This window comes from Engystomops pustulosus, chromosome 3, assembly GCF_040894005.1.
Source record: "Engystomops pustulosus chromosome 3, aEngPut4.maternal, whole genome shotgun sequence".
Classification (NCBI taxonomy): Eukaryota; Metazoa; Chordata; class Amphibia; order Anura; family Leptodactylidae; genus Engystomops; species Engystomops pustulosus.
Window position 1 is genome coordinate 185,422,055 of NC_092413.1, and position 20,453 is coordinate 185,442,507.

The window sequence follows — 20,453 nt, forward strand, 5'->3', positions numbered from 1 at the left end:
TTTTAATCAACTATTGATTGATATATTGGGTGGGATTTAACAATGCGTCTCAGATTCATCAGTCCCTAGCTGGAAAACACTGGTCTTTTGCATGCGACAAATTTATCACTGTGATAAACGGCGGGCACACGGCAGTGCGGGGGGAGAGGAGGAGGGGGAGAGCGCTGCTCACCTCCGCCCCTCTCCATAGGAATATATGGTGCACAGCGCCGTATTCCGAATAAAGATTAGACATGTCCTATCTTTCTACAGGGTACGGAGTAGTACGTGTGCGGCACCATACCGCTCCCGTTGGGCGCCGTGAGGCCATTGCGATGTATGGGGGACGTATATCGGCCGTATATACGCCCCCCATACGTTCGTGTGAATGTAGCCTAAGGCTGCATTCACACACATGTATGGGGGACGTATATATGGCCGACGTATATACGGCCGATATACATCCACCAAACACTTCTATGGGCTCACGGCATCGTATGGGACCGTACCGCTCCATACCCTGGGAAAAGATAGGACATTTCCTATCTTTTCCCATATTATGACGACGTGGCCAATATGTTCCTATGGAGAGGGGCAGGGGTCCTCTCCCCACACGCTGCCGTGTGCCCGCTGTGCTACGGTGTGGCGGGTAACGGCAGTGTGCATGTAGCCTAAGACTGTCGGTTCCTACATAAATGCAGCTAAAGAAATGTACATAGACCAGATCTTTATTTTCAGCTCCCTTTTCCAACTAGGACTCAGATATATGAAAACTGCTGCAATCTGCTTAAATTCGGTTTGCCTCACCAATCTGCACTTTGCGGCACATAAATTAATAGTGTTGCACGCTCTAATCTGATCTGTTTTCAGGATGTGACATTTTTATCTCGGTGCACTTTGCTTCGTGATGTTGCAACATAATTATGGCAAAGCGTAGTAATAAATGTGGAGTAAACTAGGAACACACACCACACACACACTACTTTAGATACACAGTTTTCAAAAGTGTCGGAGAAAATCCAACCGTGACACAATAGTAACACATAAAAAGTATATATGCTAGCTCCATAGACACTTTCTTTCATGCAAACTTAGACAAGAAACTGTTCCAGACACAATGATATATCTGGGCCCATGTCTCTAACCGCCTGTATGTATATATACTGTATATATATATGTTTTCTATAGAAATGAAGATGAAATAAACTGGCTCTTCCTCTGCAGACTCTAAACCTGACTCTTCTCATGCAAATATGACTCTTATAAGCGCACGTTCACATGACTTTGGAAGAGATTTTTTTATAAGTAAATGGTCACACAGGTAAAACACATAAAAGAGAGAATTCTAGAATTCACATTTTATACCCTCAGTAGTTTAATAAGGAGAGATCTGGTAACTGGTTTACAGCCACAGAAAATTACCTTACCTGTGCTATACCTGTATACAATGTTTCATTCAGTACTTGAGCCAGTGAATAAATAACCAATAACTTCTGTAGACTGTTACCAGAACAATAAACTTCACTATAGGAGAACTTTCCAGGTAGATAAGATGCAGGATGTGTGGGAATGTGTGTGTCACACTAATGATGGGCATGAAACTCCTTATCACACATCGTAGTGTCAGACCAAAGAGCAAAGGTACAGTGGTTTCATCTAGGAGGGATATCCGTGATGGGAAGTCGTCTCCTTCATTTCAGAAAATCGTAACTTATACTATTCATTTTGAGATTATTTTTCCATATTCGGCATCATGTCCCAAGCTTTGCAATTGGTTGGATTTTTGATGGGATTGATTGGAAGTTTAGTAACCGGAGTCACCTTGTCAAGTGAGAGGTGGAAAACATCCACTGTAAGCGGCAGCGTGATCACCTCGAACATCATCTATGAGAATCTATGGAAGAGCTGTGCTACGGCTAGTACTGGAGTCACCAACTGCAAGACCTTCGACTCCCTGCTGAATCTACCTTGTGAGTTCACTCTCATATACTCACCTTATCAATACAGGCTTGTAGACCTTACATATATCTCTCTAATGTTTCAAATTATAATAACACATTTGGTCAAAATTGTATATTTGACACGAGTGTCTGATGTTACAGTTATGAGCTGATTTTTTTTAAAAGCATAATTCACTATATATAGCAACATCTCTATACAAATGCTGCATAGGAAAATTATAGAACTTGAAATGTTGCATATAGTCAGGAATGAATATTTTTCGATTACCGTAAGAACTCTGTGTTCTCAACAGTCCTACAGCCGCCATTTTATGTCATCCCTTAGTTTGTTGAGAAATAAACTATGACCAAATATTAAGAAAGATTCTGAAAAATTCATTGAATAAGATAGATGACCTGTTTTCTATATAAGACTTCATGCCTACGAATGGGTTTTACAAGTAGCAGATGTCCCCATTTTTCTCTATAGGCTCATGTACCCTGCTGTGGATTCCTTGGCCCCGTATATGATATAATAAAGCAGGTCCTATTCCTGATTTTGCCCCCTGGGCCGTCTTCTTCTATTGTCCTTGGCAGTGTGAGTGGTGCTGATGATAACCGGGTCACAAACAAGGGATTGCAGTCCCTTTGGGCACCGCAAACACATATTTGTGTGTATGAAGCCTAACTGTGATACTCGAAATGTGTCACCAAGAACAATTAAACATAATTTGTAATAATTATAATTAAAGGAAACCTACCATTTCAAATGGTAGGGGTAAGCTGTAAATACCGAGCACCAGCTCAGGATGAGCTGGTGCCGATGCTTACTTTCGTTAGTGTTATTAACCCCTGTATCGCGGTTTAAACACTTTTAAAAGTTTATAGCTGTAGCTGCTCCGGCGCTGCGTGCGCACAATCGTGCGCGCGCCCACATAGGAAATGCCAGAGACGTCGCGAGCGCACGGTCGCGCGAAGAAGGTTCTGCTATAAACTTTAAAAAGTGTTAAAACCGGGATACGAAAGTAAACACCGGCACCAGCTCACCCTGAGCTGGTGCTCGGTATTTACAGCTTACCCCTACCATTCTAAATAGTCGGTTTCCTTTAATTCGGTCATTAATAAACATAATTTATTAATGACTAAGAAAACCCCTTTAAGAAGCAGCAATGCCTTTATCAGTTTGGCCCCATGGGTAGATAGTTCTTACTACACAATACAGTACTTTCTGACTTACTTGTATATACTACCAGCTCCTCCCACTTCATATACATCAGATCAGTGGGATGGACACGCTCAGATAAGATATAGTCCACAGTTCATACTGGAGTTGCCCTTTCTGTTTTTCTTTAGTATATTGATTTCATTAGGAATTTTTATTCATGAAAACACATGAATTAATGACCTTGTACAGTTCAATATCAGTTTCTGTAAATTATATATTTAACTGTGTGAAGTAAACCAAAAGGAAATTATTAGGGAAAAAAAAAATCGATAGATTGGAGGTTTGGGTTCAGAAGTGTCATATGAGGTCACAACCCAATCCTGTAACTGTCAGGTAAAGTACCCAGAATAATTTACTGTATTTACTGCATGATAAATGGGACAAAGTATAAAACTGAAATGATAATAAAAAATTAATTAGTAAACCTCTCTGTTGCTTGAGGTGAATTATAAAAAGATGCCCCTCCCCTCACGGACAAATAGTTAAATACTGTGCTTAGTGGCAATATTCACTTGGGGTTCCCACAGATCACAGAATTGATAGAGATGTTGGTCACACATGCTCCCTGCAATATAACACTATTCGTAGCAGCCCAAATACATATCGTATATACCTGAGTATAAGCCAAGGCACCTAATTTAATCACTAAAATCACAAAAAAGGAAAACTTATTGACTTGAATATAAGACTCGGGTAAGAAACGCCACCACTTCTCTTTAGTGAAATGTCCAGCAGCCTCTCCGCACTAATAAAATGTCCAGCAGCCTCCGCTTACTAATGAAATATCCCTTTAATGAAATGGCCACTGCCAATTTTTTTTTTAAATTTAAGTTTTTTGGTTGCAACCTAGGATTTGGTGTTCCAAGGCTTGCTTTCAGCAGTGTTTTCCTGGGGAAGGGGGGGGGTGTACCATTGTCTTGCATTTCTTATTTTTGTGACATTAACTGTGAGCTAAAAATGACATACAGGCAGTCCCCGGGTTACATACAGGATAGGTTCTGTAGGTTTGTTCTTAAGTTGAGTTTGTATGTAAGTCAGACCTGTATACTTTATTATTGTAACCCCAGTCAAACTTTTTTTGGTATCTGTGACAATTGGATTTTAAAAATGTTGGATTGTCATAAGAACCAGAATTAACTATAAATCTTGATTACAGACGCCTGTGATAACGGTTACAGCTGTTTATTGTAGCTTAGGACTAAAGTACAGTAAATTACCAAAATTCAGAGGTCTGTTTGTAACTAGGGGTCGTATGTAAGTCAGGTGTTCTTAAGTAGGGGACCACCTGTATTACCTTTATTCTATAGTCAATGATGTGGATACCACATATAAAATGTTTTTCTATTATGAAATAAATTAAAGAAATTTAAAATGTCTTGTATATTGCCATTTTTTTCTGAGGTGATCTATTGTTTTAATTTGTGCTAATTTGGGAAATACTTGATGATTTGATTACTTTTTGTGAATTTTTTTCCACTACAGCTTTAATCATTGGGGAATTCCTTTTGTTATATATTTTAATACAGTACATTGGGCAATTTTGGATGTGGGAAACCTAAAATGTTTTATTTATACGTGTAAATAGAAAAGGGGTGATTTGTAATCATTTTTGCTTTACTTTTAGGCCCCCTACAGTGTTTGAACCCTGGGTGGTCTGATCCCCTATAATAAATATTGCATCACTTCTCTGTTGTGCCATTGTGTAAATCATTAATGTGTTATGCAATATATATATATATTAATCCTGTTATGAGTCATTATAATTGCACTGATGTGGGGGTTATTTTAAAAAAATCTGTAAAAATTCAATAGGATTTATTTATTTATTTTGTTTGGTTAAACTTTTTGCTGACAAAATCTTTTATTACCTTTTATGTTCTACTGGGGAAGAGGAAATTGCGATCTTTCCATGGCTTCTAATAGTATTACAAAATATTACTGGGTCTCATGACTATGAGCCTGGTACTGGTGAGATACATGAGGTATTTTGTTAGCCATTAACATGGTACTTTTGGTTAGTGCAGTTGCATTGTGGGTTGCTAAAAAGGTGCCCTGCCATGTACTATAGTGTTCGTGGTTATGGTCGGTATTCACTTTAACATAAGGCAAATATGATAGGGTGCATTAATGCACATAGCTGGAATATATTACTATATCTTTACACATATTTAGAATATTATGGATGATTTATAAATGGAAATGCACTAAAATTCTGACAGAATTTGCCAAAAACATCTGGCCTACATAGGCATTTTAGATACTTTTGTGCCTTAGGCAGGGGCTAATTAGTAAAAGGTAAGGGCTCTGTCAAAAGACATGAGGGGGACAGGTATCTAAGTGATGTATCTCAAAAGAGGCAAAAAGTCTCAAAGTTGTTGAAGAAACCAGGAAATGTGTTGATAAATCCCAGTTTGACACTTTTGCCAAAATCTTTGCATATCCTACTATATGTTCATAAATGCTTTCATCAGCTTTCACAATGCCCTTCTGCTATTTAAGCTGGAAAAATGGAATAGCAGCCTAAGGCCCGTTCCACACTTGCAAGTGTGATGCGATGAACTCGCATCACACTCGCAACGCATGCTGCCGGGAACGCACGGACCGAACGCTGCACACCGGGAGTGAACTCAGCACGTCAGTTCACTCCCGGTGTGCAGCGCTCGGGCCATGCGTTCCCGGCAGCATGCGTTGCGAGTGTGATGCGAGTTCATCGCATCACACTCGCAAGTGTGAAACGGGCCTTAGGCTAAATTCACACGAACGTTCAAACCAAAAAAAAAAAAACTTCAAAAAGTAAAGAATATAGGATTAAAGTATTAATTAAAAATCCTTTTGACATCAATGTAAATTGTGTGTAATCGGTTATGTTCAGTTTGGCAGCTATCCATTATGCATGTGTTTTTTGGGCGGAAAAAATGATGGAGGCTGCAGTACCTTTTCTCTGTTTGAAAAATAGAAGTGCATGCATAATGGATACCTGCCAAACTGTCCATAACAGATTACATAAAATTTACAGTGATGTCAATGGGATTTTTAATTGATACGTTAAACCTTCGTTCTTTACCTTTTTATAACAGAGGTTTGAACGGCAGTGTGAACTTACATTTTTTTCCATATAAATAGACAAATTATGTAAAAAGGCACGCTTCTGTACAAGGAAACCTATAGTAAATGGGAGACCTTCTATTCACCCTCAGTATTTCGGTTCTGCTACATTCTTCTTTAGTGAAGAGCATCACATACACCCTTGGTACAGATATGACTGGGCCAAAACCAAAGAAATGATTGAGTAACCTTAGACTAGACAGTATTTTTTTATTTGTATTATTATTGAGCTTTTAAAACTAAATATTAGTTTCTTACTCTGACATTTTCAAGCCTTCCTTGTGAGAGAGAAACGTTGCAGTGTAAAACTTTTGGTGGAATAAATTTAGCTTCTCTGATTTTGTTGTTATTTGTATGGTACGGCCCAGCCATCCGTCTAGAAGCCTGCACCTTTTGTAATTTTACATGTGCTACTCCAGTAGACTTTGATAAAGTTTTGATAAACTGTTGTGGGGACAATACATAAGAGACTGCAATTCTTTTAGTGTATGAAAAAATACACAACCTTAAATCTGTGGATCAGCAGGGTGATTTATGGTGATCAAAATCTATAAAGTTTTCCTTTTTGACAACAAAAAAAAAATGTAATACTTATCATTTGTTTTTGTGTCACCATAGTCTGAGAGCCTTAAGTGGAGATAACTGTTTGAGGAATGTGTCAACTCTTCTGTTCTAGCTTTATGGTATAGAATTAATATGGTCCATACTTTATATTAGTGCAATAATTTTTGAAATGTTAGCTCTTTATAAAATTGACAGAATTTAGAATGCGCATTAACCACTGCTTATGGCAGACATTGGCAGACAAATATTTAAAGGGAACCTGTCATCAGCAATTTATCTAAAAAACCACTACTAGTATATTCTCAGGCAGACTAACACCTTCTAGTTTTTGTTTCTTTAATGGCCCAGTGTGGTGGCATCATCCAGAAAATCAACTTTGAAATTAGATGTAAATTGGTTGTGTAATGTCAGGGAGATGGAGAGTTAAACTTTGAACACCTCCTCCTCTGTGATTGACATCGTGCATCGGACTTCAGGAGATCTGTTTGGTGATGTCTCTGGATGCTGGGCCATCAATTACAGTGAAGGCGGCTTTCTGAGGAAGAGAGAGCTTGACTTCAGTGTTAAATCTCTGCCTCCTTGACTTTATACAACCAGTTTACATCTCACTTCAAAGTAGATTTTCTGGATGATGCCACCATGCTGGGTCATGAAAGAAACACAATCTGAAAGGGGTTCATCTGCTTTGCAACCTACTGTTAGTGGTTTATTAAGTCAATTTCTGATGACAGGTTCCCTTTAATCAAATCTACACTTGGTATATATTCTATTTCTGGTGTAAGGAAAGCCAAGATGCACTGAGGTGTAAATCTCTTAAAACGTCTACCAGGTATAATAAAATATGGATACTTGATATGTTTAAAGGAGACCTCATAGTTATAGATCTTTAGTATAGGTCATCGATATTCAATGGGTAAGGATTCAAATATCCTAATCCAACCAATGAGAGGCCATTGTGCAAGGAAGAAGAAGAGGTGAGCTCTGAGCTTCACCTATTATCAGTGGTTGACTCTGTGTTATCTGCATACAAGTGTTTTTTTCTATTGTAATCCTACCTGTTATGATGGCTGAGAAATGATCACAACAAAAACATGTGACAGTCCATTATTAGTTTTAGAAGGCAAATCAAAAACTGCAATATTTTAGAATAAAAACAAAAATTGTCACATGCCAAGAGTGATACATTATTAATATTACCATCATTGTGGCCACATTAGCATTTATTCTTTTGCTGTTTTTAACGTCCCCATTGTAGGGTACATCAAACTTATTGATACAATTTGGGAGAAATAAGAAAAATACATTGGCCTTTTACGTGATAAATGTTGTGCAACAAATAACAACATATCTATATTTTTTGGTTTGATACAGGTTCAACCATGCAAAAATCCCTTTTTAAATAAAGGAACATTTGTTTCTGTGACATACCCTACCAAGACCCATAACATTTTTACTTTTCCCCTGACTGACCTAAGTGAGGGCTTATTTTTTTGTTGAATTACATTAGGTTAATATTATCTAAATTTGAGTATCACCTTTTATTTAGCTTGAGGTGGATACACAAAAATTAGCAATTTGTGCACATTTTTTTAATGTTGTTTACTGTACTGGACCACTGGATTTTTCCATGTTGTTACATATGTAGTGTTATGTTTATTTTTTTACTTTCTTTACTTCCTTTAATTTCTTAAATTAAAAAAATTTATTTTGTATATGGAAACTGGGATTTTTTGCATTACTTGGCAAGGCCTCCAGGTGCCATAGAAATGATTTATAACCAACAATAGCATTGCGGGATCTAATAGGATGAGAGAGGGAGCCAATTAATTGTGGGCTCTACCCGATTAAACAGTCAGTATCGGTTTTCCTTCTGAACCAGACTATTAGAACAGGTGCATAAAGACAGCAGAACATTAGCTCTGTCCTACACAGGAGATCCATGAAACTCTTAGGTTAGGCCTCCAAAGAAAAACGGCAGCCTAGCCTAAGGAGCCTCCCCCCCCCCCCCCCCCCCCGTAAAAACCTGTATTGATCTTTGTTAATGGGTTACAATTACAACAAAAAATAAGCATAAATAACTTAATTAAGCCAACAATGATGGCACATTCCCTTCAATATTTTTCTTCTTATTCAGTTTGTGTTACGTTCTTTTTTTTTTTGCCAGTCAGGAACGTTCTCGTTTACATTTAGTGGAGACTGAAAACCTGCACAGACCTGACAATTCTTCAAGCGGAGAGGCAGATGCAATGTTTTGGATCTAGAAAATCCTTGGAGCTCAACATCCTTGACTCCAGACGGATACATTTTATTACTGGAGCAAACTACTGAAACAAGAGAGATTTGTGCTGCTACTAGACAAGATGCACATATATCCACCTCTCTCAGATTTACACAAGACTGAGTGTGAATGGGGTTTTATGATGTAAACAAGAAAGTTTTCAAATGAGCTCAAACTACATCTACGGTCTTACGAGATGTGCCAAATTTCAAAGGATACTTTACTAGTAAATGTGATGGGACTTGATCCCTATAGCACTTGGCCCACTTTGGAAAGTAGCAATCAAAAATACAAAACTAGTTACACAGCACTCATCATAGGAGTAACAACATACATCAAATTTTGAAATATGGATAAAAAAACAACAAAAAGCAACATTTTACATGGCGTGGGCAATAAATGGGGACTTTTGTCTGCCTTGCTGGTGTTTTGGTCTGCAATGCATGATAAATTGCCCCCATTAAGGCCCCTTCTCCACTGGCGTTTTTCACGCGCGAGTTCTGCGCGTGCATTTGACGCTCAGAACTCGCATTGCACTCTGTCCCATTGTATTCAATGGGTCTTTCTCCATTTGCGTGGTTTTCAACGCGCGTGCTTGCGTTCGTTTGCACGCGCGTCAAAATCGCAGCATGCTCTATTTTTGCGAGTCACGCGCAATTTTCACGCCCCATTCAAGTCTATGGAGATGCATCAAGAACGCATTGCACTCGCAATCATTGCAAGTGCAATGCGAGTGCAATGCGTTTTAAACGTAAGGGTTGCTAGGTGACCAGTATAACAGTATTTCCCATGCTCGCGAACGATCATTTAATTAAAAAAACACAATGAAGAACAGTGAAGAATAGAATAAAACCAGTGAACACAGTGAAAACAGTGACCACAGGATCATTTAAGAGAAAAACACAGTGCAGAACACAGTGCAGAATAGATTACAGATGTTCGGCACATCTGCTTACTTGTCGGGAGATAAGCGCGGAGCGGTGCGAACAAAATAGCATGTGAAGAACAATATATATGTGTGTAAAGAACACATTGCAGATGTTTCCATACATCTGCAATGTCTTCTTCACACATATATATTGTTCTTCACATGCTATTTTGTTCGCACCGCTCCGCGCGTATCTCCCGACAAGTAAGCAGATGTGCCGAACATCTGTAATCTATTCTGCACTGTGTTCTGCACTGTGTTTTTCTCTTAAATGATCCTGTGGTCACTGTTTTCACTGTGTTCACTGGTTTTATTCTATTCTTCAATGTTCTTCACATCTGCTAACTTGTCGGGAGATAATATACGCGCGCGGAACAGTGAAGAATAGATCGCAGATGTTTGCAACTTATCAGAAGACATTATTTTTCAATTAAATAAAACATTTTATTCCCAAACCTTGGTCCCTTTGAAAAAGTCCCATTGACTTAAAAAAACGCGCGTGAAAAACGCACCGAAAACGCAAAAAAACGCGAACAAAAATGAAACAAAAACGCAGCAAAAACGTCAGTTTTTCACGCATTGCACCCTGACGTGAAACGCAACGCTAGTGTGCAAGAGGCCTAAGGGTTGTCGTAGTGCACATACATACAGATGACCACTACTCTTCCTCTCTGCAGCATAAATGTTTTAGGGATTTTGGGTGCTAACAGTGGAATCTCTAGTGACCCTACATTCATTGCCTACCTAACCCCTAATAGATCTAATAAAAATAATGAATTACTGCCTTGTCTGTCTCCCACAGCTTATATCCAAGCATGCCGGGCCCTCATGATCATCTCTCTCATCCTGGGTCTATTTGCTTGTATTATCTCATTGTTTGGACTGAAGTGCACGAAATTTGGAAGTAGCAGTGAACACACCAAAGGAAAGATAGCTCTTTCTGGGGGATTGATCTTCATTTTAGCAGGTAATGTATTTGAGTATATCACATCAATATTGGAAACACAAATCAACTGTATATACCCTGTAATGCTGTGCTAACTCCACATTAACTGTTTATCCCCTGTGACCCTATACTAGTTACACTTCTGTATGTACCTCTGTCACCCTTTTCTAACCATGTACAGTATATACAATATTTATCGAATTCTCATGAAAAGGCATCTTATTTGGGGTATGTGTATTCAGACAATTCTGTTGACACCCTTCAGTTTAAAGGGAACCTGTCATCAGGAAGGTCATATTTACATGATAGCTTCCAATAGCCTCTGACATGTTGATTTCAAATATGTGTTTGTCGTGCATCTGAACAATTTTACAGCTTTTTAATATATTTTTTTAAATTAGCAGCAGTTTGTATGTGGCACAAGTTACCTTCTCATCAATTTCTCCACCCTTCATCCCCACTCATCAACCTCCGCCTCCCTCAGCCTTCCTTAGCCTCCTGCTACCTCCTCCCACTTATATCAGCTTACTAGCAACTCTCATTTTAATTACCCAAAAGCACAACAAAAGCATTTTAATCAACGTGCTATTAGAACCTGTCACCAATAAAAAATGACCTTCCTGATGACAGGTTCCCTTTAAACTGTATGGTATGTAAAATGATTGGTAAATGGGTTGTATGGTTTGTGATGACCGTATGGGTGTTCTCAAACATGCCACACAGCCCATTTCTTTAAATACAGTGTACCGCTTCACCTCTCCTGCGGAGGCGGTGCAGAGTAATGCAACAGCTATTACAGGCGGTCCCCTACTTAAGGACACCCGACTTACAGACAACTCATAGTTACAGACAGACCCCTCTGACCTCTGGTGAAGCTCTCTGGATGCTTTACTATAGTCCCAGATTGCAATAATCAGCTGTAAGGTGTCTGTAATGAAGCTTTATTGATAATCCTTGGTCCCATTACAGCAAAAAATGTTTAAATTGCAATTGTCACTGGGGCCAAATTTTTTTTTGTCTGGATCTACAATTTTAAAATATACAGTTTCGACTTACATACAAATTCAACTTAAGAACAAACCTCCAGACCCTATCTTGTACGTAACCCGGGGACTGCCTGTACTGGGTTCTCTACAGATCATAGCGTTTGTGTGGTGGTGTGTGATTTGGTTACAGAGACCACACTAACCACGGTCCCTGCTCCCTACCAAAAAGGACGACCGAATAAAAAAAAAATAAAAATCCAGAAGTAAGACATTTGCAGCAAAAACTATTTCAACCTAAAATGTTATTATATTTTGGATTACTGGAGTGTTACAATATATTACTGTAAAACTGAGCGTGAATGGTCAAGGAATATATTTACAGTGGGGAATTTCCCTGGATCACCAAACATTCAGTTTTCTCTTGTTTACTTTGGAACAAACAGAAAAACTTTCTTATAAAAGTAGAGAGAGTGTACAGTAATTTATGTTTTCTGTAGTCTGTCCATCATCCCATGTGCGGCTCCTAGAACGGCTCTCGGTTTATGAACGCTCCAGGATTTATTTTTGCTTGAGTCCTGTGACAATGCTATAAATTACAGATTATACACAAATAAGACTGTGCAGGCGAGAACAGACATGGCTGACTTTCTGAGTGATTTAGATGCTGGATGCGGCCAGTGCCAGGTACAAAAAAAAGCTGAATAATGTTTGATAAATAATAAAGAGAGCAGAAAAAAAAAGAGCATTTCAGTTTAAGTGACATATAAATGATGCATGTATTCCTCCAAATTGGTATCTGTTACCACATAGAACGTTACATTCAGGATCTAATATTCAGGATGGGGCTGAGCAGGTGTGGATTAAGACCACCATGGGCCCTGGGTTGTATGAATAATATAGCCCCATAAGTCTGGAATCACTTCCTACATATGGTACTAGAATCAGGATTCTTGGGGAATGGAGGATGTGACCCTTCTGTCTGCTTTCAGTCTGTGGTTTTATGACCTTTGGGGGACCTTCAAAGGTCCTGAAATGACTCTTGTGTACATGTGTATTGAGAGCAGGAACAGATGTACAAGGATTTCATGGGTAAAAGTCCTTCACATTATATAATCATGGCTAGCTTAGGTGGCCATGGGCCCTCTAGAAGGCTTGGGCCCCAGGCTACCCCCCAGACAGCCTATATATAATATAATCCATTACTGGGGCTGAGCCGCAATACTAGACTCGTCATGTCGTTCTTATACCGAGCACTGTAAAGCTTGTGTTTTTTGGATTTTATGCTTCTACCTCTGGTGCTCTACTTTTCGTAGATCAGGATCTAACCCCTTAAAGGGGTTGGCCACTTATTTAAAACTTTAACAGGGACAGTACCACATAAGACAAACCACTTCTATATACTATAAGATAATGTTATATAAGGTGATGCAACATATTATATGAAATGTAGAATGTATCTGACTCTCTCATGTATATAAACATTGGCTTCGGTGACTGTGTACCCATGACTACTATTTAATTAGCAATCACACATAGACAGGCATAGTGGTATACACTGGTATACAGTGAACACAATGACAACATACTATACAATGCCGTAATCTGAAGTTGTATAATCTATTATTATTCTGTTGTCTAGGGGTCTGTTGTCTAGTGCCGGTCTCCTGGTATGCAGCCTCTATCACTCAGCAGTTTTTTAACCCTCAATATGTCGGAATAAAGTGAGTATATTTTTACATAATAATATAAAAAATGACTGATGTTATTTAGTATTGCATCACAATTACATGGATTTATTTATCAATACTTATTTTTATGGTGTCTGCTCAATATTCTGTCCTATGTAACGCCAGTCCCCTTGTAAGTCAAATGCATGTGTATGCAGGTATATATAGCAGCCTCCACTGGGGCAGGGCTCTCCTCCTAAATACACAAGACTCATAAGCTATGTGTTTGGTATACACATATGGTAGTAGTGTAATGGAAAACAACAATGGCCCACATTTATCAAAAACAGGGCAAATTTCACTATGTGCAGTTTGCCTGTGTAGTGTGCAGGGTGCGCCAGATCCATGAATTGTGGCGCATGTTCTGCATGAATCTGGCACCCCCTGCACTGCTCCAACAGAGTGAACCAACTAGTTTTTGTTGCACCTTTAACATAGGGCGTGCAAAACACCTCTCTCGGACTCTGCATGTTAAATGTGTGGCACAATCCGACGGTGCACTGGAACGGCCGTTTATGTGCAGAAATTTGTGTCGCGACGGGTATAGTGCATCCATGACACAAATGAGTCACATGCAACACAAATGTGGCGCTGACACTTCTTAAATACATGTGCAAGCAGTTTGCAGTACAAATAACAGGCAAAGTCCTACAGAAAACTGGCGCAGCAGCTGACATCATAGTTTGTGTGCACGGACACATGAAGTAAGAAAAAGACCCGACGGATGCATCGGAAAGGTGAGTACTCAGTTTACGCTGTGTTATATACCCAAGTATACGCAGAGAGGGCTTATACTCGAGTATATACAGTAGACAGACAGACAAAGACAGACAGACACAGACAGACAGACATAGTTATATTAATACTGTACCATATTTTAGGTATGAACTCGGATCTGCACTTTACATTGGATGGGCTGGATCTGTTCTAGCTATTATTGGTGGTTCTCTTTTGTGCTGTTCGTTCAAGAAAAAGAAAAAGACTGGTAAAAAAGGGTAAGTTTAATTAATATAAGCGTATATCTATATATCATGTTGAACTTTTTTCAGGCAGTATTTTTTGGCAGTAATGTACACACTGCATAACTTTCCTTTAGAATCAATCTTTTTACACGTATTTAAATTATGGATTTTTTTAAAAAAATCATATGAATCAAAGTGTTATGATGGTATCTTTGTGCATACTTCCCACCTCGTGTGCCCGCTAAAGAGAGACACATACTTATGGCAATGCGCAGAGGCTCATGAGGGGAGCTAACAGCTTCCTGTATTACTTTTACATTTAGCACCGAGTGCAGAGTTAAAGGACATCAACCAACAGGATGATGGATTGTAAACCAAACACACTTACTTATTGGTGTGTGCCTCCTCTGGCAGGATCCACCCTTCCCTGGTTTTTACAAAAAAATTCTCTTAAAAGTATGCAAATAAGGTGTTAGAGGAGCCTAGAACCCCTCAGCTTCATTTGCACAATTTTAAAGCCTTTTTTTCTTAAAAACAAGAGCACAAGAAGCTTAAAGAAAACCTGTCACCTCATCCACATAAATCATCTTTATCTCATATTACCTGGCATCAGAGGGGACCTGTCCTGTTCAACCAGCCTCTCCCATCTACTCCTCCCCATGCCTTATGCCTCCTTACTATTCAGCAGTTTATGTCACGTGACCAGAGCGACATCATCTCAGGTCCTTTAGCCTCCAAACATTAGCAAACGAATGTATGAATGTATGTATGTGATTACATGAAGTCACAGTAGCTTCCATGGACTTCTACTCCTTTCCATCCTCCATGGAGGCTACTGTGATTTTATGTGATCACATACATGGTGTACAGTTTTCTATTGTTAGAAGGCTAAAGGACCTGCAATAATGTCACTCTGGTCACATGACTTGAATGTAACAAAAGGCACTGTGTAAAAAAAATTGACACAATATTTCCTTGAGTAGTTGGAGCTTTATATGTCTGTAGTTGAATATTAGCAGACCGTCCCTAAGTAATTCTTATGGTTATACAGATGGCATAGTAAAAAAGTCCAAATCAGCTCTACTAACTCCCTTTACACAGACCGGTGAGTTGCAGTCACGGAAACGCCCAAGGCAGGGGCAAAGAGCAGTCCAATGAAGAAAGGATTCCAGCGCAAAACTCTTCTCCGGTTAAAAACTTGCTTTTATTGGTGCATCAGTACATCGGGTATATTCACAGTGAAGGTAAAACGAACAACGCGTTTCGGCTATACAGCCTTAGTCATGATCTAATTAAACAGGTAAAATTTAACCCTTTATATAAAACTGACAAAGACGGTCACATGACCGGGTTTGTGGAACAAAGAGGGAGGGGAAAAGAAATTTAACCCTTCTCCAAAGAAGAGACATACTGCAAATGCCTAGCCTGGTAAATCACGTAAAGGCAAAAAATACAAACGAGGAAACAAATAAATAACAAAATACACATTGGAACTACACGTTTACTTTCAGTAAATAGTTATCAGATCGTGTCTGTGGTTCATCCCTTTTGGCTGTCTAGTGTCTAGGACGAAAATCCAATAGGATTCTCTATTTAAAAGCTTTTTTTGCAAGTCTCCGCCTCTGGCGGGTTTGGAGACCTTTTCAATACCTGTCCATTTGAGACTAGAAGTGTCTCCTTTATGAACATCTCTGAAGTGTTTAGTGAGGGAAGAAACATTGAATGAATTGTTTGTTACATCTGAAATATGTCGTCTTATTCGAACTTGAGCCGGACAAGTGGTACATCCTACATATTGTATTTTACAAGTGATGCAGGATGCCAAGTAGATGATATTGGAGGTGTTGCAGTTAATATATGATTTTATGGGGTATGTGTATAAGGTTCTGTATGAAATAAATGAATCCCCTCTCGTAATGAATTCACATGCTTTGCAACGTTTATGCCCACACTTGTGGCATCCTGGGTGATCTAACCAGGTTCTTCTATCTTCCTCCAGTTTTTCGCTGGTGAATAGGCTGGGGGACAGAATGGAGCCTATAGTCTTTCCCTTTTTCGCTACAAATCTAACTCCCCGGCTAATAGTATCATGATGGTCCTTGTCACAAAGCAGTACAGGTAAGTATTTTTTGATGATTTGTTTGATCTTATGAAATTGATTGCTATATTGTGTGGAAAAAGTAACTTGTTGTAGTTTGGTATTATGTATAGGGTTATCATGCTTTTTGTTTAAAAGTTGTGGTCTGGATTTTTTCTTTACCCTATTAAGAGATGTTGTAATAAGGTAATTGCTATATCCTCTCTCCTTTAATCTCTCTACAACAAGGGCTGCTTCCATAGTGAAAATATCTTCATTGGAACAGTTTCTTTTGAGTCTAATAAATTCACCATATGGGATGTTATTGGTAACGTGTTTGGGGTGACAGGATGAAGATAGTAAAATCGAGTTACCTGCTGTGGGTTTTCTGAATGGTGAAACTACAATGTTGCCCTCGTCTATATGCAATCTCACATCAAGAAAAGTGATGCAGGGATTCCCAATGTCAAAAGTAAATTTTAAATTCATGTCATTTGTATTGATCCAAGATAGCATATCTCGAAATGTTTCTGGGGAACCCTGCCATAACCATATGAGGTCGTCTATAAATCTTCCCATCCATCTAATGTTATCTTCATAAGGATTAGATGCGGAAAACACAAAACATTCTTCCCAGGTTATCATATAGATATTTGCAAGTGAGGGGGAAAATCTGGCTCCCATAGGGGCCCCCCTCACTTGCAAATAAAACTCACCATCAAATAAAAAATAATTGTTGCTAAGAAGAAATACAGTGACCATGATGATGAATGTCTTCAGTGGTGTACTGTAGGTACTGTATATTTCTAAGTGCTTTTCTAGTACCCTGATACTGAGGTGGTGGGGTATAGAGGGATATAGGGCCACAACATCACTGGTAGCTAGACTACATCCCTCTAAATTACTCATATTGTTGAGGATTTGCAGAAGGTGGGGTGTGTCTCTAAGGAAGCTGGGAGTGATTTTTGTCAAAGGCTGTAAGTATGAGTCTAGCCACTCTCCTAGTTTTTCCCCTAAAGAACCTATTCCCGCTACAATGGGGCGTAAGGGAGGGGGGAAGCAGCCCTTATGTATTTTTGGGAAGGAGTGAAAAATAGGGATTATTGGATGTTCCGTACAAAAAGAGTCCCTAAGTTTCATAGTAATTGCTCCCATCTGAAAGCCTTCCTCTAAAAACTGTTCCAATGAAGATATTTTCACTATGGAAGCAGCCCTTGTTGTAGAGAGATTAAAGGAGAGAGGATATAGCAATTACCTTATTACAACATCTCTTAATAGGGTAAAGAAAAAATCCAGACCACAACTTTTAAACAAAAAGCATGATAACCCTATACATAATACCAAACTACAACAAGTTACTTTTTCCACACAATATAGCAATCAATTTCATAAGATCAAACAAATCATCAAAAAATACTTACCTGTACTGCTTTGTGACAAGGACCATCATGATACTATTAGCCGGGGAGTTAGATTTGTAGCGAAAAAGGGAAAGACTATAGGCTCCATTCTGTCCCCCAGCCTATTCACCAGCGAAAAACTGGAGGAAGATAGAAGAACCTGGTTAGATCACCCAGGATGCCACAAGTGTGGGCATAAACGTTGCAAAGCATGTGAATTCATTACGAGAGGGGATTCATTTATTTCATACAGAACCTTATACACATACCCCATAAAATCATATATTAACTGCAACACCTCCAATATCATCTACTTGGCATCCTGCATCACTTGTAAAATACAATATGTAGGATGTACCACTTGTCCGGCTAAAGTTCGAATAAGACGACATATTTCAGATGTAACAAACAATTCATTCAATGTTTCTTCCCTCACTAAACACTTCAGAGATGTTCATAAAGGAGACACTTCTAGTCTCAAATGGACAGGTATTGAAAAGGTCTCCAAACCCGCCAGAGGCGGAGACCTGCAAAAAAAGCTTTTAAATAGAGAATCCTATTGGATTTTCGTCCTAGACACTAGACAGCCAAAAGGGATGAACCACAGACACGATCTGATAACTATTTACTGAAAGTAAACGTGTAGTTCCAATGTGTATTTTGTTATTTATTTGTTTCCTCGTTTGTATTTTTTGCCTTTACGTGATTTACCAGGCTAGGCATTTGCAGTATGTCTCTTCTTTGGAGAAGGGTTAAATTTCTTTTCCCCTCCCTCTTTGTTCCACAAACCCGGTCATGTGACCGTCTTTGTCAGTTTTATATAAAGGGTTAAATTTTACCTGTTTAATTAGATCATGACTAAGGCTGGATTCACACGACCGGTGCCCGCCGTACCGTAGCACGGCGGGCACACGGCAGCGCGTGGGGAGAGGAGGAGGGGGAGAGCGCTGCTCACCCCCGCCCCTCTCCATAGGGATATATGGCGCACGGCGCCGTATGCCCTGAAAAAATAGGACATGTCCTATTTTTTCACGGGGCACGGAGCAGTACGGTGCCGCACGTGTGCTGCACCGTACCGCTCCCGTAGGGCGCCGTGCGCCCATTGCCGTCTATGGGGGACGTATATCGGCCGTATATACGTCGGCCGTATATACGTCCCCCTTGCGGTAGTGTGAATGCAGCCTTAGGCTGTATAGCCGAAACGCGTTGATCGTTTTACCTTCACTGTGAATATACCCGATGTACTGATGCACCAATAAAAGCAAGTTTTTAACCGGAGAAGAGTTTTGCGCTGGAATCCTTTCTTCATTGGACTATACAGATGGCATGGCACATTAGTATCAAGTCGGACACATATGGAGGCTCAGTAAGGAACCTACTGTATCATGGCCATGTATATCTTACAGATGTATCTGTACACCCTGATAGCACATGGATGCTTTTATTCTATCTTGCAGTGGCTATACATACAACTACAACAAGTCACCAGATGATGATTTCAAACAATTCAAAGAGATGAGAGAAAGTACTTCAACTTCCCGAGCTTACGTCTAGTCAGAACCAGGACCCGCCTGCAGGAGCCACATTTCACCATTTTATACTGAAGCTTTATCTGTTTAATATTGGGATCGATGTGCTGTTTTATATGTGCACCCCATTATGTACTGTGGTACACCCAGACATAGTAGGGCACACTGTGATGAGAATCCAGCATATGTTGTTTTGTATATGTTGACTGTTTCTGTATTTGTATGACATTGCTCATATTTGGGGACCAGTAAAAGTTCTTATTCAGATACATAATGGAGGTTTTTTTTACCTTTAACAACCATGGGGGTAATAAACCATTAGACTGACTCCTTGGGGCAGTCTATGTCTTTGGAGCTTTGGGTTTTGGCCTTACATAAATCTGCTGGCATTGTTCTCATGCTATGGGGGTGGTTTGTGACAGTTGCACAAAAAGTTGCAAAAAACATCAAAAGTCGCAGCACATAGACCAAAGGGGAATGAAGTCAATTTGCCCCAAGAATTGTGCTTAAATGGTCAGCCCTGTTGTGAAAACTTGGCTATGCAAGTTGAACTGTCGCCAAGCTTCCCTGCCTGTGAACACCTCCTCCCATGTGATTGACATCATGCACTGGACTTCAGGAGCTCTGGTCAATGATGTCCATGGACAAAGAACCGTAATTACATTGAAGAGGTGTTCTAGGGCAGGGAAAGCTTGACTGCAGTGTTAAACTCTCCTCCTCCTTGACTTCATAAAACCAATTTACATCTCACTTCAAAGTTGATTTTCTGGATGATGCCACCGCACTGGGCCATGAAAGAAACATCAT

General features: G+C 39.4%; 1 protein-coding gene across 2 annotated transcripts in view; it reads left to right on the plus strand.

Annotated features, from left to right (window-relative positions):
* LOC140122441 (claudin-10-like) overlaps positions 1-19,920 on the plus strand; it is a 43,449-nt gene extending 23,529 nt beyond the window's left edge. Inside the window, exons 1-5 of one of the 2 annotated variants that reach the window (XM_072143311.1) lie at positions 1,606-1,949; positions 10,822-10,986; positions 13,591-13,672; positions 14,560-14,673; positions 19,575-19,920. In XM_072143311.1, the coding sequence (XP_071999412.1) occupies positions 1,733-1,949; positions 10,822-10,986; positions 13,591-13,672; positions 14,560-14,673; positions 19,575-19,671 (675 nt within the window). In that variant the 5' untranslated portion in view covers positions 1,606-1,732 and the 3' untranslated portion in view covers positions 19,672-19,920. Of the gene's footprint in view, positions 1-1,605; positions 1,950-10,821; positions 10,987-13,590; positions 13,673-14,559; positions 14,674-19,574 lie in introns of those variants that run through there. The other variant, XM_072143310.1, reaches the window with a different exon arrangement.
* The last annotated feature ends 533 nt before the right edge of the window (positions 19,921-20,453 follow it).